We start from the raw sequence: 25,955 nt of genomic DNA on the forward strand, positions 1-25,955 counted from the left end.
TATATTAGCATGATGGATGGATATACATGCTTGGGGAGGGGGTATTTACCGGCTCTGCCTTTACATAGCAGTCTTAATAATCTTATTCATTTTTGCAACACTGTAAGTCATTATTATATCAATTTTACAGATAGGGAACTAATGTGGAAAAAGTCACATGCCCAAGGCCACTTAGTTCAATATACTTTCTAGAGGACCACATCAGTTCTCATGTAAGACTGAGTGGGGAATCTGTTCTTTATTCCTTGACTGCATTCAAACAATTCAGCCAGCATTCTGGGACTACAATATATTAAACATATCAGAATATTATGACAAATAGTAATACACAGAGTCAGAGAGCCATGTCATCCCTACCTTGAGGTTGGTTAGGAACCCTTAGGGACCCCCCCCCCCCCAGAGCTGCTTCACTGGAGGAGATGGACAGCCACAGGATTGGAGGTCCAGTGATATGTGGATGGTAAACTGCACATTTGTGCATGTGGGACATGTCAGGGCAGGCATGGCTACAGCCAATTCCATCATTTCCACGACATGTCCTTTGGAATAGCACAGATCTATGCCAAACTAGGGTTAATGTAAACAGTTCCACTCCCATTGCCAATGGCCCCCATTGCAGTGAGACCAAATAAAGAATAGGTGCCCTTCTATCCTTGGCCCTGGCTATAATGAACTGACTGAACAATGGATGTGGTGGCTGCTCCCTGCCCCCAACACACTGCAAGTGATCCATAGGGTTGCTCTGCCCAGCTGCAATTTATTTATTTTTCCTTCCCCCCCTTTTTTGAAGAATATTCATTTGCAAATATAGCAGAAAAAGATAAAACATCACCAGGTGTCACTAACTATAACATTTTCCCATCATTCCCAATTTAAATGTATAAGCATTCCTAAGTCAAATGAAATAGTCAAATGAAATTTGACGAAATGAAATTGACAATTATAAGCCATGCCTTCAGATGTAAAAAGAGCAGTGAGATCTTTAGACTGCTGATTAGTAGATGGTGGATGCTTGTCCTTCCAGTCCAGCAGTATTAGTCTTATCATTTATGGGCTCATAGAATCCCCTTTAGATGTCCCTCACAGGGAAATAATTTAAGAATGTGCAAGCATTCTTAAATGTCAAGGATTTCTCCAAGACAAAGTTAAAACAAACAATAATTTCTGACCAAATAGAAGACACCACAGGACGTCCCCATATCATATACCTCAAAGAGATATTTTCAGCATTGGTGATCTATCTGAACTAGCCAGTTTCTTCCTATAAAGGTGCTGTGGAGTCCAAAATATCTACCTCTGTTGAATCATTCTCATTTTTCTAAAGCAACTTTCCATTGATTGAGCTGAATGGAACACTCCAACTCTCTATTCCATTCATCTCTAAGATTTTGAATGTCCAATTCGCAACATTCTAATAAACATTTATAAACAGCTATTACATGTTTAGTTTTCTGCAAATATCCAATTATTTCCTCCAGCAATTTAGAAGTTTCTGAGGCACCCAATGGTGGTGGTCCGTAAGTAGTCATTAAAAGGTGCTGTACTTGGAGATGTAATCCAGCAGTGCCAGGTATCTAGACTACAGACACACTAATGTCATCTACATCCAGTCATTATGAAAATGGCAAATTGATGTATCTATCAATTAATTAATTAATTCATATAACTTATAAACACGCAATTCTCATCAAAAGGTATAGCCTGCTATATGGTGATGTAAGAGAGTCGGACCTTCCTGGAGATTGTGCCGCAATTATGGAACTTCCTTTTCACTTTGGCTTTCGGGTGAGGGCTGGAGGCTGGATACAACTGTTTAAAAATGGTACTGAACTCTTTTGATAGTTGAATTGTTTTAACTAATACTCTGTGTTTAACATGCTGATCTTATGCTATTTTGTGCACTGCCATGAGATCCTTTGGGATAAAAGATTGTCTATGAAATGAATAACAAATAAATAAATATTTAGAAGTGCAGAGATGATTTCCATGGCAATTCTAGAGTCCACTGTATGTTTGAACAAAAGAAATCTCAGATCTGGTGAACAATTTGTTTGGATGGGATTTGGCAGCACCTCTGTTGTTTTATGCTGTTTTGCTATTACCTAAATTACCCAAGAAGTGGTCCTTAGGTTAAAACATTAACTGACACAGAATGCAATGACTGCTAATGTGGAAGGATGCATGCCTTCTCTCTTCAAAGTTTCTCCATAATTGAACTTAGATTGAAGTTGGCTGTGTACACTTGAGTTAATTGAGTTCATTTCAGAGCTCAGGTGTGGTGCATAGACCAAAGATTCTGCTAGACTTCTCCCACTTACAGATATACACATTTTTGGTACAATAGGTGTGGAGAAGAAATATTCTTTATAAGGAGCCTGTAGCAGCAACCATAGCTCCCAATAATCCTTCTGCTACTGTTGCATTTTCCCCCGCAAACACTCTGCCGTTACTACTTGCTATATTTTCTATTAATTCTATAGGAAGACCCCAAACCAAAAGATTAAAAAATAACATTATGGTCAATCCCGAGGCACTTAATGTAGAGGCACCTATGTATGATTTTATGTGTTCTTTACTGATAAAAAGTCATCATTTATCGTAGCTAGTTACGTGTCTAACCAGCGTTGAGTGAGCTACCTTTAAGACCAAGTGAGGAAAATAACAGCAATAGGACATTTCAAGGGGTCAAAGCTATCATTGTTCTGTAGACAGAACCCTCATTGAATCAATAGAAGGGTTTTTGTTCCAATGGAATGCAAGACCCAGGAAATGCATACTTTCCACTAAAATTTCTTTCAGCAGAAGATGGTGACTTCTTAACTTTTGGGGAGTGGCAGGGGGTGAGGGAAAGGGTGTAACTTGTAAGTTTGATTCTTCTGGTGTACATTTCTGAACCAAGAGCTATATATTATTAAATTTATAAATTTACAGTTCAGTTCTAACAATGTTTATTAGGAAACAAGCTCAATTGATTTCAATGTGACTTTCTTCCAAGAAAGTAGCTTTAGGTTGAAGCCATAGTCCCAGTGATCCTGTAGATTGTTGTATGTGATTACATTGTGTCAAAAGCAGTTACCTTTACCTATGTATAGCTATGCATAAATTCTCAGCCATGACATTCTGTCAATATTGTTATAGAAATTTCAGATAAACAGGGTTAGAATTCTCCTTGTAAAATTAATGAGATTGTTTTCTGTCCATCAAGATACAATTAAATCACATTACGCTTTAAGGCACATAATGAATTATGTCATAATTATGAATTGCACAAATCAATTAAATACAGTTCAGACATAATCATATGCAGTGTAGTGTACTATAGGGCTCAATGTAAAACCTCAATCTTCAGAAGGGGGGAGTTCAGACCTCCACCCTAACCCACAAAATCAGCATGCTGTTTTAATGAGTCTGATATGAAAATGTGTATAATTCTGAAGAGATCACATTTTTCACATAATAAAATGCCACTGCAAAATAAAATATATATTGCTTTAAAATGTACTTGTAATATCAAAAGGACTGGTGAAGTATTAGCCATTTAGTACAAATGTATATTTTCCGTGCTGATGATTACAGATCCATTTTACATCCTTGCATTTCCCGGTCTCGTCTTAATGTTTGGTAGGAAGCAAGCCATGCAGCAGAGGGCAGGAGAGGGAGGGGAACTTTTATTATTATTTGTTAGTTAATAGTCTTTAGAAGTCTATTTCATCCAAGTTGTTCTGCTGTAAAGTCCTGGAACGCTGTCTTGCAGTCTCAGACTCAAAAGCTATCTGCTATAGCTTCCCAGAACCTATTATGCCTGGAGGATGGTGTGAGAACAAGGGCTTCCTTGTTAACAAGCAGAACACTCTTTTAAAAGCGGGAGGGGGGGGGGACCCAAGATAGGATCCTGATATAAATCATCATTTAGATGCACAGAGCTGTGTTCACAGCCACACTAATGTAATTCATTTACATCCAGTCATTACTTATCTGCACCAGAACTACTAAGTTCAGGAATGCAGCTGCCTTGTGCCTTGTGACTCCTAAGGTTATGGAAGAATGACATCACCGAATTTAAGCGCATTACCATGCTGACATAGTGGCACCTTGTTTTCTTGTCGCCAGATAGTGCTTGGGTTGTTTTCTCCCCCCTGTCCTTCCTAAGAATACCTTTTTCTCTCCTTTCATGCAGCTGCTGTGTGAAGGGTTGCAAATGTCACTTCAACTAATGATGAATGATGCTTGACCCCTAGACCTGTTACCCAGAATTTTATGCAACGCTAGATTAATATGAAAGATCTTGCCTAGAAAGGCTCCAGCTATTATGAACACCACAAAAAACGATAACATGTTAAGCAGTGGGAGTAATTCCACCCACTTTTCTCTGCCATTTTAACATTTCGATGGTGTTTCCTCCTTGATATTTAATATTTTTAAAATATTTTCTCTAAGCAAATTGTTGGATGGTGTTAGTGGACCGTCAGAAGGGCAACATTCCCATGAGCCTTACTGTTTGTGTTTAAATATAATTAATAACATGAAGCAATAGTTGGAGGGGATTAACAATTAGAAGGATCTCTCAAGTAGTCCTACAGAAATTACCGAGCAATTGAACTCCTGGTCTTTTCTTCAGGAAGCAATGTTCAATGTCATATTTTTTAATCTTATCACTTTGATGTTATTACAGATCATAGGTTTTTCTTAAAAAAATAAATGAATGCTTCATAGCCAGCTAATACATAAATAACCCTGCTGGTAATTTCACAGCGTTCAGAAGTGTTTGAAATAAAAACACCTGTTTTGATTAGTATTCAGATTTGTTCTTTTATAAGAAATGGTAATCCTGTTGCAGTTATATGACATTTTTAAAGCTTTGAATTTCCATCTGTATCCATATTATGATGTTCCAGGATTGTTGTGAGTTAATTATGTTAACTTCGGAAACATTGCTTGCATTTAGAATGAAAAACCTCAGCTTGAATAGACAGAAAAGCAGATGCTATCTTTCTTGTCATTTGCTTTGTTGTCTGCTTGCTTCAAAACTTAGCTTAGAATTCTGTACCCGAAAGGAAGTATAAATCTCAGTTCACGTTTAATACTACCCAAAGCAATTGCAATATTCAGTCTCTTCAAATTTTGATCAATCATTTTCGAGATCTATGGGTGTTCCTGTTCAAATCCATCAGTAGGTGGGAGACTTGCCCACAAAACTTAAGAAAGACAACTTATTTATCTTGCAATTTGCAGCTCAGATTTGCACAATATATTAAAAAGTGTGCTTTCTTCTACTACATTTCATGAAATTCATAGTTTTCATATGATGTGTAATTAAACAAATAAACTAGATTAATAAGAATGAAATTCTAATGCCACTTGTATATAAATGGTCCAGATACTTTTAGTGTGATTGCCCTCACATCAGTGGCTTCCGTATTTCAGGTTGATGGTTCAAATGAAAGTTCCAATAGTAGATGAATTCCATTTACAAAAACAGGTGCAGGTACAGTTGCATCAAAATAGGACCAGGTCCTTTCTCAGGATGCAATATTGCATAAGAGGTAGGGGAAATAAACTTCAATATTTGCTACACACTACTATGAGATATGAAACACAGCATCAAAATGTGGATTGCAGCAGTCACAGATACCAAGGGTGAGTTTGCATAACCAGTCGTTAAAAGGAAATGCAACAAGTTTTCACTTTATTGCAGTAATTCCATGGATACCTGTACTTATAAATTAATATGGGGAAATGCAGATAGAGCTGCATGCAATGCCATTTTTGTCTTCAGTGGAATAATTCCACATAGTGAGTGTTTATGTCTAGAGGCAAACAATGGCTGTAAAATAGCAGGAAGCTGGTCGATGGAACCAATTCTGGATCCACACGTCCTTCCACAGTGGGGACATTGGTTTCTGGGTGGGAGTTGATCACGGTGTGGATTTGCCAAGCGTGCCTTCCTCTTAGCACGTTTCTCCCTTGCGTCCTGAGTTCGAGTGTCTTCAAAGCCCTTGGCACCTTTAGTAAAGGCTGTTCTCCACCTGGAGCGCTTGCAGGCCAGTGTTTCCTAGTTGTCAGTGTTTATACTGCATTTTTAAAGATTTGCCTTGAGACAGTCTTTAAACCTCTTTTGTTGACCTCCAGCATTATGCTTTCCATTTTTAAGTTCAGAATAGAGTAGTTGCTTTGGAAGACGATCATCAGGCATCCGCACAACATGACCAGTCCAATGAAGTAGATGTTGAAGAATCATTGCTTCAACACGGACTCATTGTTAAACCATGTTTATGGAAGACAATTTTACTTAGCTATGAGTGATCGCCAGAGAAGAAGAAAAACATAGCCTATTGTGTTTGGGAGGCTGGTAGTCTAGAGTAGCAAGAATGAGAACTCTGAGAATAAATAGCCTAGTGTATGCCCAGGTGATAAATTCCTTAAAATGAGAAACCACACCACAGTCAGCACCTTTATAAGACTTGGAAGAACTCTCTTGGTCTCTTGAGTCACTTAGTCCTTGGATGCTAAGAAACAACCTTCTAGCCATCTGCAGTTATGGCTGTCTTCAGGCTGCCATACCACACTGGTTCAGAGAATTAGGTTCTTTAAAGGGATATGCACTACTTTTTGTGTCCCACATTTGTCTCTGGTCAGAAGCATTTTGACCACAGATAATATTGGAATATCCATACCACTATCTTAAAGTATTAGAAAGATGTTTCTGTTTCTGTTTCTGGTATAAAATATGTATAAATACATATATGATTAGCCATCGCAGAAGTAGAGCAACGTTTCCCTACTAGTGCTTTATCTGGTAAAAAAGTGATTCTTATATAGTCATCTGATATTAGCTTTGTGGTGTAAAAGCTTCTCCAGCACAGCTGCTTCCAACACTGCAAAGGTAATATCAGAAATTTTGTTGGGAGGAGACAGGGAGGCAGCAGCTGTCCACATCAAAGTAATGTCCCCTGGAAACTCGGGAAGTACTGGATAAGGAAGGAATTACATCATGAATCCCTCCCAAATGACCTGACGCTTCCAGTTGGGAAGGACCTTATATCAGAGTAAGTAACCACATCGCAGCAGCTCCTGTGATAATAACATCAGGAGAACCTTTCAGAACAAAGGTACAGAGAGCCATGAGTTCCTTCCAACCAGTTCTTCCCAGAGCAGCCTAGACAATTCAGAAAAAGGTCAGGTGCACCAAAAAGAAGCTTATGGAACATTTTGTTCCAGATAATTCAAGCATGTGTGACAAGGAAAATCCAAGCTCTGCTCCCTCACCTTGTCAGTATCTAGTCTAACATGGGGGGAAGTAGGTCATCACTTCCAAAAATGGTGATCACTCTGTCACTGAGTAAAACCTTATATATTGACCCTCTACATGTTGGAGGGTGTGTGTGTGTGTGTGTGTGTGTGTGTGTGTGTGTGTATACCACAAATTATCTCTGTGGGCCGCAACTGAGGAGTAGCTACAACAAATTACGATATAACCATCAGGAAAGTATTGCTTGCTCTTAAACCTGTGAGATTTTGGCATGCCCTGATAGGTATTATTTAATAGGACTTAAATAATTCCATAGGTTTTGAATTTCATAGAGATAGATAGATAGATAGATGATAGATAGATAGATAGATAGATAGACAGATATGATTTGACCTAAGCATCTCATATAGCCTGCCATGTTAGACCACACAATTTCCCCTCAAAACATTGAACATCCAGAGACAAAATTGTTGTTTCCTGGTGGGTGGTAAGACACTTACATGGGGTGAACTTGGTTACGATTCGTGAAATTTTAAGGGTCAGCTCTACATAATGGGATGTGCACTAATGTTTAACCAAATATTTAATCACCATCATTATTAATTGGTTATATTTGTATCCTGCCTTTTCAAAAAAATAAATATAGAATGACTAACTTTTGTACTCAGCATACAGAAAGCGTCATAAGAAGTGGCCATATAGTGTCACTTGTGAAAATGCCGTTAGCAAACTCCAGCACCATCCCTCTCTCAAATCTCTCCCGGCTCCTCACCCTGCCAAACTAGCACAGCACATAAGGGACTCATCCCAGCAACAGTGTCAAATCTGAACGGAAGTGAAAGCTGAGCTTCCCAAAAGATAAAGAGAAGCATAGCTGCTACATAAAGTAGCTTAAAGTAATGAAGAGAGTTGCCCTATCAATGTGAATAAACTTGAATAAAGTATTTCAGTGACCTCTTCCAAACCAAAGGAGAGCATAGCAAAGAAATTAAGCCTTAGTGGCAAGTTGAAGTGCAAATCCCTTGGTTGATGAGAGATATGGTCTGTTTGAAATAGTTACAGTTTGAGACTTTTCTACAATCAGCGGGTGGAGACTAACATAATCCAATTAATTCCAATTCCCTTTTGTGGCAGTGGTAAAGTGGTGGCTGATACTGTAAGTCCATTGAAGTCTTATCTTCGGTCAGATAATCCAAAATGGATTCGCATTATGAAACTAGCCATTATGAAACAGTCATTTAGAAAGTTCATACCAACCAATTGTGTCCTGCTTTGGCAATCATTAAGTTATATCCAAAATAAAAGCATTTCTCCGCTTGATGTTTTTTAACATTAAGCGCTCAAGTATCCAATAGCCATCGTATTTGTTCCAATGTTCCATTATGCCCAACAGCTCACTGCAAATAAAATTAAAGTCAAATCTATTTAAAATGTAAAACATTTTTACAACAAAAGCACCCCATACATAGTTCCAAACAAAGAAACAATGAAGTGATGATTCACAGCGCAGCCCTTTGCCAATGTGTGCATCTCTCTCTCTCTCCCCCCCCCTCCCCCTCCCTCTGTGTGTGTGTGTGTGTGTGTGTGTGTGTGTAAGTGTGTAAAGCAGACTTAAAAAGAGGCCTAATTCTATGGATTTTCAATTCATTGTCAATCTCACACATGACACACTTGTATTGAGCTAAATATCTTAATGGTAGGAATGCAACTCAAAACTAAACAAATGAATGTCACAATCGTGCCAAAGTTTGGCATCTTTGGGTAGAATATACATCAATCTCAAACTTAAACGTATGCTTGAACTCTCATATTGAAATCAGTGGGATTCTAAAGTGTTTTAGACTGCAATCCTATACAGTGGTACCTTGGGTTACATACGCTTCAAGTTACATACGCTTCAGGATACAGACTCCACTAACTCAGAAAGGGTGCTTCAGGTTAAGTACTTTGCTTCAGGATGAGAACAGAAATTGTGCTCCAGCGGTACGGCGGCAGCAGGAGGCCCCATTAGCTAAAGTGGTGCTTCAGGTTAAGAACAGTTTCAGGTTAAGTACGGACCTCCGGAACAAATTAAGTACTTAACCCAAGGTACCACTGTATACACCTATCTGGGACTAAATCCTATTCACTTCAGTGGGACATACTTCTCAGTAGGCATGCATAGGATTGCTTTGTAAGGTTGGTAGAATGGCGCCAACAAGTTTTTACGCTCTTGATGCTTCACACACATCCATACCTCCCCCCACTTTTGAGAGAAGTGGATCACCTTTGCAGGTATACCAACCCCCACATAATGGATGATGCTGGCCGAATTACAGGCAAATAGGTCCAAGGGCTTTGTACTATGTACCTTTAAAGTTTGTATTTTTATTTAAAGGAAACCTTTTTCCTTTTCATGTGCCCAAATCGAGCACACAAATCTTGCCAAATTGCAGAAGGATAGCTGCTGCGGTTTTACCACAAGGAAAAGGGAATCGCTTAAATATCCCCAAGTGTTTTGCAGGTAATTGGTCTGGAATTTGCAGATATGAGGTGCCCTTGGGTAAGAAACCAGGCATAGATTTTTTTGCGACAGGACTGTGAGCCTAGTTCTGAAACCAAAAACAAATTCTTGGTCTCGGTCATGTCAGAGGTGGATTTAGGGCAGTGCAACTGGTTCTCTCGCACTGGGTGCTTAAACCTATGGGTGTTGCAGGGCATTGCAGCTATGATGTAGTGAACTGAGCAGAATGGGAGGTGAGGGAGGGTGTTGAATTTTGGCCTTGCACAGGGCACCGCTGAAATTTGAAAGACTGAAGTCTGTCCCTGGCCATGTTTTCAGAGGCAGCTATTTATCTCGGTGTGTATGTGCCTTCCAAAACCACTATTTTGCATCTGGCTCTGTTTCAGCCCCATGCCCAGTTTTCAGTACGTAGTACAGTTTATTTCAGGACATTTGCATAATTTGCTAGTCTGCCTACATGTTTTAATGTTCATAAGAGCAGCCTGTTATGGGAGGATGTTTAATTGCATTTTATTTTATTTTTTGTTCCCAGCAGCTGCAGGAAAGAACATACAAGGCTCATTATAAAGTTTCACTCTGGTTCTCTGTGCCTTTAAATTTGTTCCTGTGATCCCCTACGATGTCTGATTTATTTATTTATTAGCAATAAGCCTACTTTAATCTTCAAAGTGGATAAATTACAATGCAACATTTTTTTTTGTGGGAAATTGCCCAAAAATGTGAATGCTGAGTTTAAATCTTACGAATGTGGATGGATGAATTACTTTTTTTTCTTTATCTTTTCCTGTTGAATCTTAATTGCAATAATTTGTTTTACCCTTTGGGGAACTTTATGTCTGGAGTAATTCCTGACCTAGGGATCACAAGCAGACAGTGAATCAGGTTTTGGATAAGTCTGCCAAATATTATGAAACATTGTGTACTATGAAAAGACCATTGACAACATGGAAACAGAAGCTGTGTTAAAAACGTTGAAAGGGATAGGAATGAAAGAACTGTATGTCAGGATCCTAGAGCCACTCCGCTTTAATTGCAAAGCCCATTTTAAAATGACAAGAAGCGTGGAGATATTTTTGAATCATGGGCATGAGCATGGACAAAGAGACACTGTTTTGCCCTAACTCTTCACTTCCTTTCTCGCAAAATAACCTTGAAAAAGCTGCAACAAGGAAAGGGTATTTTCCCCAGCTCAGAGTGTTCAGGTCACCTCAGGTTTGCAGTATGCATGCTTAACTGTGTTAACTGGTATGTGTGTGTTTAGGTCTTTAAAAAGACCTAATCCTAAATATGAGCGAAATATAAAGAGGTAACTCAGCTGTTAGGGCTCCAAAAGTCTCTCATCTAGCATCTAACAAAGATATCCACCCTTGTCTTACATGTAACAGCTGACTGGGGAACTTTTCAAAATCCTCGCCACCACATTTGTGATTCCGAATAAGCTGATTTTATTTTATTTTTGCTAAGTGGCACAAACATGTTAGTACATATCTGCTTTCTAGCAGCTTCCTGCAGTTCTCAGGTTGTTTCTCCCCCTTAAAGATTGCCAATTTGCACAAGCACCCAGGAACATGGATCAAAACACTGCAGGGAGGAATCTTAGCACAATCCTGCGACTGAGTCGAGATTCTCCATTGCTAGGGGGAAGTGGTGGTTGCCATTCGGCGCAGCCTCAGCAGTGCTGGGTGGCCTTCTGGCTTTTTGGTGCAGCTTGGGAAGGATGTCAGTTCTTCCTCATAACAACTGTTACAACTTGATGGCGGATAAGGTATTGGGTTGGATCCTTAGTCAAGGTGGGGTTGGGGTATCCCATTAGAAGGATCCAGGAGGGTTGCTTCTGTCTGGATGTGCAGATGGGAGGTGATGGGCCATAGCACTCTCAAACGGTTAATCTTGGTGGGGTCGCCCCAATTTGATGTATGTCATAGAGTGATCTTTAACCTCTGTTTACCCTGCCAAATACTTAACCAGCAGACGAGCTGGTTGATACAGGATACACACCCAGTGTCTGCGCCAAAACATGCTGACATCTGTAATCAGTAACCCAATATGGTTGTACTGTCTTTATTGCAACTTCCCATGCCTTGGCCCCACCAACCACAGCTTCACTGTGCCTGGACCCTCAAGACTTCCTGGTTAGCCTGAATAATGTGAGGATTTAACAATTCCTGCCTCCTCTGGGCCTTTTCCAGTGAGGCCACCAACTCTGTATATCCAGAGAGCCATCATTTCTACATACTGTAGAGACTGTGGGGGTGTTTTTAGGTACCCCTGCCCGTACGGGCCAGTCTTGACAGACTCTAGAGTTGTGCGCCCATCTCACTCAAGAGGCCGGGGGCCAGCGCTGTCCGGAGACACTTCTGGGTCACGTGGCCAGTGTGACATCGCTGCTCTGGCGAGCCAGAGCCGCACACGGAAACGCCGTTTACCTTCCCGCTTGTAAGCGGTCCCTATTTATCTACTTGCACCCGGGAGTGCTTTCGAACTGCTAGGTTGGCAGGCGCTGGGACCGAACAACGGGAGCGCACCCCGCCGCGGGGATTCAAACCGCCGACCTTTCGATCGGCAAGCCCTAGGTGCTGAGGCCTTTGACCCACAGCGCCACCCGCGTCCCGCGGGGGTGTTTTTACATAGAGTATAATTCTGCAGCTGTACTTGTCGGGTAGGGATACTGTAGTACCCAGACATGCTTGTTTTCCAACCAATAAACTCTAGTTCTGCTAGTGCTCTCAGTTATGCTCTACTTATATTTAACTCTACCAAAAGAAAAAGAAAAATATAAGTGTCTGCAAGATAAACAAATAATAGATCTGATACACTCCATGGACCTTTTCTGGATTTCTGAAACTATGGCACAGAAAAAACAGACAATTTCATGAATAGGTTTTCAACATTTCCTGGAAGAATGGCAGAGAGAAAGTCGAAGGAAGACCTGCATCAGTTAAAAGCTCAGCTCCCTTCTCATACTCAAATCCTAGATCCACCACTATGCCTTGTTACAACTGAACTCTCACAATACCTGGTAATAACTTGTTAGGAAAGTACTACAGTCAATACAACCTATTGGCTTCAGTGCTTTCCAAACAAATACTACTACGTATCCTTGTCGATTCAATAGACAAACATAGCTAACTGAATGGGCCCAAGCTGCTTTATGCACAGTACTGTTGTACAGTAGTAACATCAGTGTAAGTCACTCTGTGTCGCATTACAGCTGTTTGTATCTATAAAATCAGGGTGCCAACTATTTATGGTGGTGCTACATTCTTCAAATGGTGTGCAAGGAAGGTGAAGAGTGGATAACCCCTTGGTAGTGTGATAATAACTGTGTGCAACCTTCATTCATATGTCTAGATGTCCAAATATCTGTGTACAGATAATGACGCAATGACAATATATCAAGCATAACTTTGGGGTGACAGCTATGCATGTCTTAAAAACCTTTTGAACTATTGTCTTTGTTTTCGCCGTGTACTTGTTCTAAACTACTTGTGGTTTTCCTGGATATAGTGGACTTCTTCATGCAGAAACAATGGCAGAGTTCATCTCTGATCGGTGTGACTCAATGAGTATCAGTAGAGTAACTCCAGGAATGAGCATGCCACAGTGTTATCTTATTTCCCTCTAACTCCAATTAAGATTTAAATTAGCAGTACCGGGTTTTTCCAGCTTGCCCTCAGGTCAGTGAACTGAAGTTTCAGAGAACTGCAATAAACAAAAGCCCTCCAACAGGCATAGAACATGTGCTTTTTAGTTACAGCTATTTGCTAATTTAGTGCTAAGCACCATGGAAATGGGTATTCTAGTAATGCGTAGATTCAAACATAGGCAACATTCTTGCTATTGGATCAACATTATCATCTATTTACGTCAAAATGCTGTTAAGTAGCTGCATCAATTTTCCATTCAGCAGTCACCCCTTTGAACTGATAGATGCCAACATTCTGGAGGAATTAAATGCAAGAAATTGAACGTCAGGAGCCCTTGAAATTCATGTTTCATTTGTTTTTCATCTGGAGCTATGTGTTCTGATGATGGTACACTTGGGGTGGTGAACCTTGATCATTTCTGCTCTCTTTGTGTTCTGCAACGGGGAGGCCAATCAGTCTGTTTGTCTTAATATTGTCTTAAGGTAGAGGATTAGAGAAGTCTATCAGCAATTAGCCGCAATACCTAAAACCCACTTATCGATTCTAGCAGAAGCTGCCGTTGCAGCCTGGCACAACCATGGGTAATTCAGATGGCGTGGATACTTTCATGCAGCTGGTGGAAGGCAAGACTCCTCAGTCAGCTGTATGGGGGAAAATAAATTAAAATTTTAATTCAGGCTGCCAAATAAGGGGCACATTCAGGGGCATATATGCTGGCTGTTCTCACACTTGTCCTCACCGCTGTTACCCCTGTCCATTCCATTGCCCTTTTCCTCTGGGCCTGACAAAAGGGAGAGGCAGAGATTGTTGCTCCATCTTGCTCCCATCGTTGCTCTGTCTTGACTCAGAGAGAGCAGCAGTTGCAGGGAGTAAGTGAGGTTTCCCACCTCACACACTGGAGGGCAGGCAGTGATGGCAAGGAGATAAAGCATAGCTAGGGCCTGTAGGGGTTAGCTGTTGATCCCCTAGTGAGACATTGGCTTCAGCAGGTGCCTGGCTATTTCGAACCCAGCCAACAGCCTTGAGGGCAGGTCCACATGAACAGTTTTTGGACATAACATAAACTCTGTTCCATATCCTCACACCCCCAGAGTTACAGTTTGCAGAGACGTGAGAAAGAATATTTTCAGTTAGGCTGTGGAATTTTCTGCCTTGGAGATCAGAAGGACTTCCTTTCCTCGTTGCCTTTAGATGCCAAACCAAAATGTTTCTGTTCCAGTGCACTTATGGTTTGGCTAGATCCTAAATATTTGCTCTTGAATATTATGCTGATGATGATCTTCTGTGTCACTTGGTTTGCTTTTGTTGTTTTAGCTCATTGTATAATTGCATTTCATTTAAATTGTTGCTAGCCACTGTGAACAACTAATTGTGAGCTGGAAACAAGAGTATAAATGTTATAATAAAGAATAAATAGCAAGGCTGACGATGGTTCAACATGCTAACAAAGTGTTCCAAATTCACTTCTCAACCTATAAATCGTTTAAGGACCAAATTTGCCCTGGGCCGCACCTAGACTTTGTTCCCACTGGTGGAGGAGTGTGTGACTTTTGCCAGTTTCCTCTCTCCACATCACCTAGCACCATCTCCCACACTGTTCTGTAGTTTGGGGGCCGTATGGGGCACTGTGTGAGGTGGTACTGGGTCCTGCAATGGGAGGGAGAAAGAGAAAAAGTAATCACCTCCCTGCTGGATCAAAAGCCTTTCATGATTAGAAGCATTTCTATCTGGGGAGAAAAGGCAAAGTTTTTTATGCAACCAAATATGTGCTCACTATGTAGTTATATTAGAAGCAGCCCTCAGTTCCTCTCCTAAAGAGGTGAACATAACACAAATACTTTAAACAAATAAAATATTCCTGTACACCAGGGTTGAATCTTGACTTGGGCAAAATATTAAATGAATTGTCCAGTTGGGCCTTATTTCTGACCAGGGGTGCCAACTTGAATGAAATATGGGGGAGGGGGTAAGCAAGCCCTGCATCGCATTATTGATCACAAGACATACATAGCACACACATACCATTTCATGTGGGGTGTGGGTGTGTGAAGGGACCTCGACCCCTAGGAGTTGGCTCTTATTGTTCTGTATAGTGGTACCTTGGCTCTCAAACTTAATTTGTTCCGGGAGTCCGTTCAACTCCCGAAATGTTCCAAAACCAAGGCACGGCTTCCAATTGTCTGCAGGAGCTCCCTGCACTCAAGGGAAAGCCGCGCCGGATGTTCAGCTTCTGAAAAACGTTCGAAAACCGGAACACTTACTTCTGGGTTTTCGGTGTCCAGAAGCTGATTTGTTCAACAACTAAGCCGTTTGTGAACCAAGGTATGATTGTACTGCATTATTATTTCTTTGTTCCATTTTTACCTTGCCTTGTCCGACAAAGAATCCACAAATCAGTTTACATCAATAACACTAATAAGTAATTATTGTTGTCGTTATGTGCTCCCTGTTCCCCCCACCCCACCCCGAGTGGTGAGAAGTTTCAAGGGCAGCGTTTCCCTGAGTTTGGCTCCAAGGTCACTGGAGACTTAGAACATTTCTGTAACGTGTGTGTGTGTGTGTGTGTGTGTGTGTGTGTGTGTTGGGCATAGGTGGAAGCAGACAGCTTAGTGTTTCTACAAGCAACCAATCCAACGCCTCACATCAGGTCACGAGGTTCCCCATCCCTGCCATTAACCTGACCATTGTGGAACATTATCTAGTCACTCAGGCCTATAATACAGTGATCATTACCTAATCATTCAGGCCTACTGTGAGAGTCCTATTCACGGTAAACAGATGGCCAGACCATATCAACAGCATCAGCTTCATCATTCTTTCTAATAGCAAGTTCATGTCCCAGTGTGGGCAGGAAGAACAGCCAAAACAGGGCTGCTGAGAAATGAGGAGGAGGTATCGGAGGAATCCCCAACATTTGCTGAAATAAAAATGTTAAAGTTTTTTTTAAAAACACACACAACAGTCTTCTGCAGAGAGAAAAATCAGCCCAATAAGGACTGGCCATGCTTACTGGACACTGGGAACCATGGAATGCTGAGTGTGACTTTGGGGAGGGGGGCAAGCAGGATTTTTAACCTCCCCTAATATTTTATAGTATCCTGGAGGAAAGTTTGGCTGGCCGGCTGGCTGGCCGGCCCTCTGAACAGATCTACAGTGCAACATTTTGTTTCAGGTTCTACATATTATTATTTTTGTTCTTTGAATAAATGGGACTTCTAAATCAATTAGCAGGGGCTTTGCTGCATTCTACAGTCCACATGGTACAGCCCAGCTCATGTGTTACATGCTACCCATGGTATATGGGAAGTTGGGGGTGTCCCTTGCAAGTGATACAAGGTTGAGAGTCTTTCCTAGGAGGTCACATGTGAATGCTATTTTAGGCCACACTCAAGTGTCTCCCATGACTAATAACAAAAATTAGAGCATTACCTTGAACAAGTCGATTATTCTTGCAGTTTGCTTTTTGACGCAGTTCTCTCCCCACCCCCTTTTAAATTTGGCATGCTTCCCTTCTAACGAACTTTTTTTTTTTAAAAAAAAAGTCACTTTATTGCTTGAGGGTAAAATGACACCCTTTGCTTTCAAGATGATACGTTCCTAACACATTTCCTTGAAGAGCTGGAAACAGTGCAAAAATCTGGGCAGATAATTCTTGGTAAAGTTTAGAATCCGTGTATTCCACTTTAGATGTTTAATGTACAGGAGAGAGGGGAAAACAATCATACCAAGCCAGAACGGCAGGGGTTTTTGTTTTGTGTGTGTGTGTGTGTGTGTGTGTGTGTGTTGTTTCTGCTAAGGTTTCCACTTAAAGGTTTGTGCCAGAGCTACAGTACTTATACATTTTCAAAATGTGTTTTAAGCAATAAGTTGTACAACATTTTTAGAACATGTGTTAAGCTATTTCTCTAAGAATGAAGCTCTTAACAAAACATAAGCACTCTGCATGAGATCTTAGCAGCAAAGTGCTGAAAAGATAAAGTAAGAATTGGTACCATGGGAAGAACACCAGCTGTAGTGCACACAGGTCCATTATGAGAAGTATGGTAGTGGGTAGGGAGAAAATGATTTAATCAGGAGTAAAACCAATTTTATTATAAGGGCACGCAGGGGGTGTGGCACCATAGTGAGAGGGACATTTCAAAATATCTGACAGATTTCAACAATGTGAAAACCCACCCTGTTCTTTAAAGTGACAGTAAACCCCATCAGGTCTCTCTTTTTGATGCTATTGTGAACAGATAACTGTGTAAAACCGGCCTGCTAGGATGCTGTCTGTCTCTTTCTATGGTGTATGGGGGGAAATAAAAGGCTAATTGTTGAAATACAATCAATCAAATTTGATCATGGAGTTCAAAAGAAAGTCCTAATTCAATTTCAAGAGTGAATCGTTTTTATGTTGATGAAAAGTCTGAGTGGTGTTTTTTTTGTTTTAAAGAAGAAAAAGAGAACCAGTTAAAAGTATGTTTTTCAATCTCTACTCCAACCTCTTATAAATTAAGGAAGAGGTGGGTTTGGGGGAAATAAATGTTATTGTCAATATATCACAATACTTAGAAACTTTATACCTACATTTAAATTCTTTTCTGACACCACTCTTTGGAAAGCAGTAAATATTAGAAAATGTTTACTTTGTGGTATGTGGGTTGTGGGGTGCTGTGTGTGATGTTTTTACCAAGTTTGTCTGTGCAAATAGCATTAATAATGGCTTGAGCAAGACAATTCATTTCTGCTCAAAACTGGTAACATTATGTTCTCTGAGGTGGGTGGAGATGTTTCTCCAATAGTTTTAAATTAGTTAGATCTTTACTAGAATATACCCCATGAAAATGTTTCTGAAGTAAAAGCCAAACCACGTCTTTATGAATTTTGTGCATTTCTGGAACAGGTAGATGTTGTAAAGAACTTTGCTTACTTTTAATTCACAGCGACAGGCATTTTTTGCTTTCTTGGAGTTTTGTCAGGTCTCTAATTCTGTAGGTTTTTTTGTAGCCTAATAATAATACCAGATGTTTCTAATAAGTATTCAAAGGAAAGGAAAGTAATAATCACCCCATCTTTTTATTAGAATTTTTTTCTTGCATTCTTCCTCCTTTTATATTTAAATTTCTCAGCTCAGTCAAGCTTCAAAAGAAAAGATTTCTGTTGTTCAGAAAATCAGTTTTGCAAGCACTTGTGGTTTGTCTTTAGCGTGTTATCATTTTTGACAGCTTTGCATAGCCTAGGTAGGCCAACAGGGGTCTGTCTAATATTGTTGCTGGGCAAATCTTCCTCCCAGAGTTGAAAAACCAAACAAAATATTTTTGAAGCAATAAGGAGGAATTAATATCTCTTCCCCTCCTCTCTCCCTCCCTCCCACCCACCACCACAATACTGAATTCCTTGCTGACATTACATTCAGGCAACAACAACAAAAAAGGAGAGGAAGAAAAGTGTTGCCCATTATTCCCTTGTACATAGCAAGACGTAACACATGTAAAGCAATAACTCATTTTGTATTGCCATGTTTAGCATATGTCTCCTGTTGGCTCAGCAAGGCCTTTAGGCTGGTCCCTTGAGCCGGTCATCCCTGGCAACTCTTAGCCCCTCAGCCTCGAAACCAAATAGCTTTGAATCATGTTGAGCTGTGATGCTAATTTTTCCTACTGATGCATTATGGGAATAAATGTCTCTGACATCCTGTGTCAATGCTACTGTCTCTTTGTGCCTCTTGTTTTTTGTTAGCTGCATTCCTACAGATGGTATTCCATTGAAAATGTTCTCTTCCTCTGGAAAAAAAAAGAAGAAAGAAAGAAAGGGGGGGTGGAAGCCCATGCACAGCACCAAACCTCTAGGTGCAGAAGGCTGTTAACGGTTGCTGATGATAGTAGGCAAACATTAACATAATAATTAGTGTCTTGTAATTGTTTCATTAAAACCAGTTGTTCCATTTCTCCTCGTGTTTTCCCAGAAGAGAAGCTGAATTTGGACGACAGCCAGTGGGAGGACATCCACGTTGTCACCGGAGCACTCAAGATGTTTTTCAGAGAGCTGCCTGAGCCACTGTTCCCATACTGCTTCTTTGAACAGTTTGTGGAGGCAATAAGTAAGTACATCGCATACAGTAGCAGTTAATTAAATAGCCTATGCGCTTTTTAATATTATATATATCTATATATCCCCAAATTGCATCCCAAATGTTGCTCTTTTTTTACCTGCTCTTGCCTCCCCCAGCCCCGCCCTGCTTCCACTTCCTATTTCAGTTCCTGCAACATTTGTCCCTTTCTTTTCAGGAAATGATCTCTCTTAGAAGAGCTCGGCACACCGAGAAAAAATAATCAACCACATATGTGTTGTCTTATAATTAGACATGTTATAATTCATGTAAGCAAAACATAATGCTGTTAGGCAGGACTAATATTTATAATCTAGAAGAGTATGTCTCCATGCCTTTAAAAACAAAAAAGATTTGAAATTGTGTGTGTAATAGCAAGACAGTGTGACACCTTATTGGCAATCCCAGGTTTGTACATTTGCCTTAGGATCACCAACAGACCAGTGCATTACATATCTGTTCATAACAGCCTCCTTTTTTAGTCAGACTTCCTTTTTAAAGAAATTTCTTGTCAACTTAGGTTTGCCACCCTACAGTTGTGCCTTTAACAGCAAGTTTATCTTCATCAGTAGCAGGTGATAATACTTAGCTCCATGCCTTGAAAACCTTCACCTGCTGATTTGTATAAATCAAGGTGTAGTTAACAGCTGCAGGAGCAAACCAGGCCATTTTGTCTTGGTCAGTTGGCAAACCTGCTCCAGGATGACAAGCCCTTCAAAGGCTGCAAGGTAACTTCAAACAGATATGTCTTGCAGATATTTAGTGTTGATGTCTTTGGCTTGACTGTGACAATTGCTGGGGGTGGGGGATCATATCTGCCAAAGAAGCTGATTTCACTTTTCTTTCTTCCTTTAAAAAGCAAACCTTAAAAACTGAAAACTTGCAAGCCTAGCAGGAGCTTAATTAAAGTCCAATAGAGAAAAATCTCCAGGAAAAACAATAAAGCACTTAGGGATCTGTTCTCCGATTGATGCGCGTGCGTAACTGCCATTACCGTTAATGAGAGTTGTTTGCGCGTGCACATCAGTCAGAGAAGATAGAACCCTTAATGTGCTGTTTAATTTGATTTTATGTTCATAAAAGTCTTTAGGTTTAACGAAAGCTCTTCACGGCTAGCATCTTGTGTAACAAAGTGGAATAAATCTTGCAAAATTCTTCCCTCCTGCTCTTGGCTGCTTAGATACACCCTGTGGTGGTTAAGCATGCAATAACACAAACACACTGAGGAGTGGGTCTCCTTTGGAGGTGCAACCCACGGTCCCACTTCTCCCACCTTCCCCCTTTTCATCCTAAAGACAAATAGGGCAAAGCAGTTTGCCTTTTGAGATTCATCCCACACTTCAGGAGTTATATAATTATCTAACAGGAAAACAATGTGGAACAAACAATTCCTTAGTGTGCTGGCTGCAGCTTTTGTGCTCCACCAATATGAGGAGGGAGATCTCTCTTTGAAGCGCTCTCATTCTAACATACACTTCAGGTGGCCCACAATGTACCTGCTAGGTCCTCTTGAAGTGCTAACTCTTCAGTTCTTCAAACGGATATAGTTGGTTCATGGGGCACAACCTGATGTTCACTTTGCTTCACATCCTATGTACGTTGCTCAGCAGTCAAGTGTTTTATGCATTCCCAGCCTTTAATCTCTTTCTGATGTTTAGACAATCTCTGTGTATGTAACATTGTTCATTGGGGGTTAAATCCATTCCTCTCTCTTATTACACAGTCTATCTCTTGTCTTTCTCTTTCAATCAGTCCTTCATTTGGGTTTCTGGAACAAAACAAAGTTAAAACTGCATAATGTTCTACTTCCTTTACCTCTCCAGTAACATAAGGTTAAGGTGGCTTCATTAGATACGTTTTAACCAGTTCTTGGTGAGTGAGGTACAGGTAGCAAGCAATAAATTAGAGCTTTTGATTTTGGAACTGTGGGAGGGGGCTTTGCTGTGGCTAACGCATTCAAGCGTTCATATTTAAGTATGACAAATTAATGTCCATTTCTGCTCACTGAACTATTTTTAATTCTTGTTACAGTTCTGAAAGCCATTATAAACATTGACAGGCTAATGAGCAGTCATTTATGGGGTTTAGAAGATAGTTACTTAGAAGGAAAATTAGTTGTCTGGTTATTCTTTTTTAAAGTACTGAGGGGGAAATGTGGTCTTTCCTGGTTACTTTATAATTTGCCAAGGTTATATATTTAATTAATTAGAATTGAGCTGTCTCTCCATCTGGCTTCAAATGTTGAGGTGGACATACTATGCATATCGTGTTCTGCGTCTACAGATGTATAAAAGAAACCAACCTTGAAAACAGCAAAGGCATTTTGTTATATTCTGTTGGCATATCTTTAAGACCAGTTTAATTGCCATGGTTTTTCATGGTAAGACCTGGAAACCATTTTTGTGTGTGAAAAGACTGGTTACTAATCCTTTCAAAGGTCTCCAGTTCCCAGGGTTCTATGGTTGGGGAAAACAATAGTTTTATTTGGATGCAGTATGTCCTGATGAAGGGCAGCATAAAAATATTTAAATAAATAGCTGGTTAAATAAGCCTGAAAGTGGCGGTGTGAATAGTGAACCAATATCTGACACTATTGCTATCTGTTGCAACTGTTTCATTGATTTCCGTGAATTCTTACTGGATCCAAATATTGTTGGTTTGTATCAAACAAAATTACTTCCCTTCCCTTTCCCGCACCACCACCAAAACTTCTCTGGGGTTCAGATTTGAGGAGGAGAGGGAGGGGAAGTTCTGTTGCACTTGTGAAGCCATTCCACACATACAGTGATTTAGTTGGATGCAACCTAGTATCTCCAGCCAGCAGAGTTTAAAAAGCAACGCAACACATGTCACCCTGTTTGTTTCCATTTATGCTTATAGCACATGTTATAGTCCAATAACTCATACTGTTAAGTATACAAATCTATGTCCTCGTATGTTATCTGAATGGCATGAGAGCTGTGGTGGTTAGGACTGACAGAAAGAAGGGCATTTCTTGCAAAACTTTTCAGTAGTGTTAAAAAGCACACACACACCCCTTCAGTTTTAGTGATAAGGGCAATTGCATCGATAGCAAATAAAGTCCTCGCCCAGTGAAAGTGAAAACAGCACTTCATGAGGTCTACTTTGTTTATCCTCAGTGACATCAGCTCATAGCCAAATCTGATTGGCTACATATTGTTATAACAAATATTCCAACCACTCTATTACCTTCAATTGGCTTGGATTGCCGATGTGACAGTTCCATGAAGAATACCTAGAATTTATGATGGGGGGAAATGGCACCAAGTGAGCAATATATTTGTAAAACAATGGCAGTGAACAGTTTTGAAATAGGCAAACATTTTCATTATCAGGGTGTTTCAGCCCCTTCATCCAGCAGTAATGATCAAACTGGTCAAATACTCAGTATAGCCCACATCCCAATAAAATTTGAAAGGAAGAAATCAAGTAGGTCATCACAGTGATGCAGTTTCTTCGCCTACAAAGTTGGAGTTGTGGAAGGTGATGTTTTGGTTCCAAGATGGCAAAGTCAAGCAAAGCAGAGGTCAGATTCCATAAAGGCAAAGTGCCACCAAATTTGGTAGCACCATGGATAGCTCCATCTGAAACTCAGGCAGGAGACTCATACAAGCAGGCAAATGGTGTTGCAAAAGCAGCAGGGAAACTCATCCTTAAATAAATCTGCAGCTTTATCTGTGTGGCTAGCAGCAAGTCCAATGAGCATTCAATTAAAGGAGCCTAGCCTGCTCTAATAGCAATTAGAGAAGCTGTGTCTTAGTTGTGTTTGGACTTCTACACTAGAATTTCTTACAATCTGAGGACAGCAGCATGGCTCCTCAGGTCAGATAGTTGCTGGTAAAATGGGCTCCTTCTGTGAGAGCGGGACTTCTAGGGCTGGTTCTGAGGGCAAATTGCTCCCTTGCTCTGATACTTTTCTGAATCAATAGCCACATTTCCTGAAGATAGGGTGTCAGACCCTGGGGTCATGACAGCCATTGAAGAAGCAACATCAGCTGATTCAGAAGCCCTAAATCTAGAGAGAAATTCAAATGGGTAGAATTTCACAAGCTAGAGCTATTCTCTCTGACATATAATTTTCTATATGAATAGAAATTTATTGTATATTTACTTCTTATATGGAGGAGCATTAAGACCCTACCTGTAGCCTGAATGGATGCAGACAAGGCACAAAATTTCCACCTCATGGAGAACTAGGGCTTATAGTTATGCCACCCTCAGCACATTTTAGTCTTGCTCCCTAGCCATTCATTTTCAACGTGTACAAGAACCTCCTCACCTCCCTTTTTGCTGTTGCTGTTGTAGCTTTGCCCTTGTTTTCAGTTCTTTCCCCCCATTCCAGATGTTTTTCTCCTTTCTCCTTTTTCTTTTTTGCACTTCACTCTTCATCTGCTCTTATTTTTCAAGGCAGCTTTAATTTCATTACAAGGAATAGTTGTGGTCTTGATCCACAACCATCTTGTTACAGATTTATATTTGAAATATGCATGGTAAAAAAGAGAGACAGTGCTGTGACTAATGCCATCAGAGCTTGACTACAGTTTCAGAAGGTCAGCATTTCAGCTTGTGAAGGCAGCCAATGCAATAAGCAGTCAAGGCTGGCCAGGTTATTATCACAAGCTAGAGGACTCCCCCCCCCCCCCTTTAAGTAGGTCCAGGGCTGTGATAAGTTCTTTCTATGGGGATTGCGGACAGAACGGCTGTATATCCAAATCACCTGGAAACGTAAATAGCATTTTAGAACTGCCAAAGAAGCTATTTGGGAACTGGAGATTTATCCAGGACAGATTTGGCTGCTGTTCCATTTATGTGGCCAGGAATGACAATGGAAAATTTTCCACACCTTCCTTTCAAAACCTTTTGAATTTAAATTATAATTCCCTATTTTGGGGAGCTTCCCATGTAATGCCGTAGCGATAAGTGATCCCAGTCTGGGTCTCTAGCTTTAGTGCCTCTCTCTCTCTCTCTTTCTCTGTCTCATGTGCACGCATGCGCACGCATCCACACGCACGCGCGCACACACACACAAAAAATGAAGAGTTCAAAATGGAAGTCATCCATCAAAATGGAAACAGGAAACTTGTGGACTATAGGCCTTGTTAAGGAACAGTAACGCTAGTGAGCTTGAACTCTTCATACAATTTGAACAGTGCAAGTACAGTGGTACCTCGGGTTACATACCCTTCAGGTTACATACACTTCAGGTTAAAGACTCCGCTAACCCAGAAATATTACCTTGGGTTAAGAACTTTGCTTCAGGATGAGAACAGAAATCATGCAGCGGCAGCAGGAGGCCCTATTAGCTAAAGTGGTGCTTCAAGTTAAGAACAGTTTCAGGTTAAGAACAGACCTCCAGAACGATTTAAATACTTAACCTGAGGTACCACTGTAATAGAATCTTCAGAGTCTCAGAAAATTCTCTGGACCTTTTCTTCTTTCCGTGAATTTCCTTAAGTTACCCTCAGGATCAAAGCCTACTTCTGGGACGACTTGTCTCTCCCCCAGCAGCCTACTTCCACGTTGCTCAGGAAGACCTTCATATTCCCCAGAGAGGCTTTTCAGTGAACTTGCGTGGCTATGAAGAGAGGAGGAAATAGGAAACTTTCCTTCTCTTACCTTTCTTAAGTTAACAAGCAAGCCAATAGAATTACAGTAATATTTATTGGTTTTAAGAAAATACAAGTCAATAGAATTAAATGGCAGTGAGGTGTGAGGCCAAGATTTCTGAAGGCAAGGAAGAAGGAAAATGGTATACTTGTTGTGTGCATAGATGTGGTGTTTCAGTGTTTGGTTCCAAGAACAATATGTGTTGAAACAGCATGACAGTGTTTGCAGCAAGTGCTGAACATCATTTAAAACAGGAGGTGCTTGTAAACAATCATGAAAAGAAACACAGAATAAGGTCAATAATTTTGGCTCAACCAAGTCTTGAACATGAATCTGGCACAATCCTATTTAAACCTTACCCTGGTTCTGAGTAATTTTTAGATTTACAGCCTTAACCATAGTGTTTACCCTTAAAAAACCTTTTACATTGTCTTTAGCTGCTGGTGGTGGTTGTTTTTGAAGAATGAGTAGATTGGGAAGGTGAAGATCAACACAAAACTATAATATAATTAACCTTCATGGATAGACTGATGTTCCATCCAATGCTTTTGTATCTGTTTCCTTTCCTTTTCATTATAAGTCACTCCATGTGGGAATTACACTTTCTGGGACAAACCAGGGCAAGTACTATATGCAGAGCTTCGTGAAGATACAGGAAGAGATACCCTTATGCCTATTAACAAGTGCTTTGGAGTAGGATCGTTTCCATATCCTTACCAAGCTGCTAGAGCTCCCCTTCCATTTGACTCTCACGAAATATCAGAACTGGAGAAGACAGACCATCCTGGGCAGCCTGGCCCGTCAGAACCCAAGCTGGAAAATCACATGAACTCTAAT

The 25,955-nt window shown here is 40.5% G+C and overlaps 1 protein-coding gene across 8 annotated transcripts in view; it reads left to right on the plus strand.

Moving 5' to 3' along the window:
* ARHGAP15 (Rho GTPase activating protein 15) overlaps positions 1 to 25,955 on the plus strand; it is a 380,707-nt gene that overhangs the window by 293,800 nt on the left and 60,952 nt on the right. For all 8 annotated transcript variants that reach the window (XM_028745310.2, XM_028745307.2, XM_077935836.1 and 5 more), the window contains one exon: positions 19,347 to 19,481. In XM_028745310.2, coding sequence (XP_028601143.2) covers positions 19,347 to 19,481 — 135 coding nt within the window. The remainder of the gene's footprint in view (positions 1 to 19,346; positions 19,482 to 25,955) is intronic.

Source organism: Podarcis muralis, chromosome 1, assembly GCF_964188315.1.
Source record: "Podarcis muralis chromosome 1, rPodMur119.hap1.1, whole genome shotgun sequence".
NCBI classification, from domain to species: Eukaryota; Metazoa; Chordata; class Lepidosauria; order Squamata; family Lacertidae; genus Podarcis; species Podarcis muralis.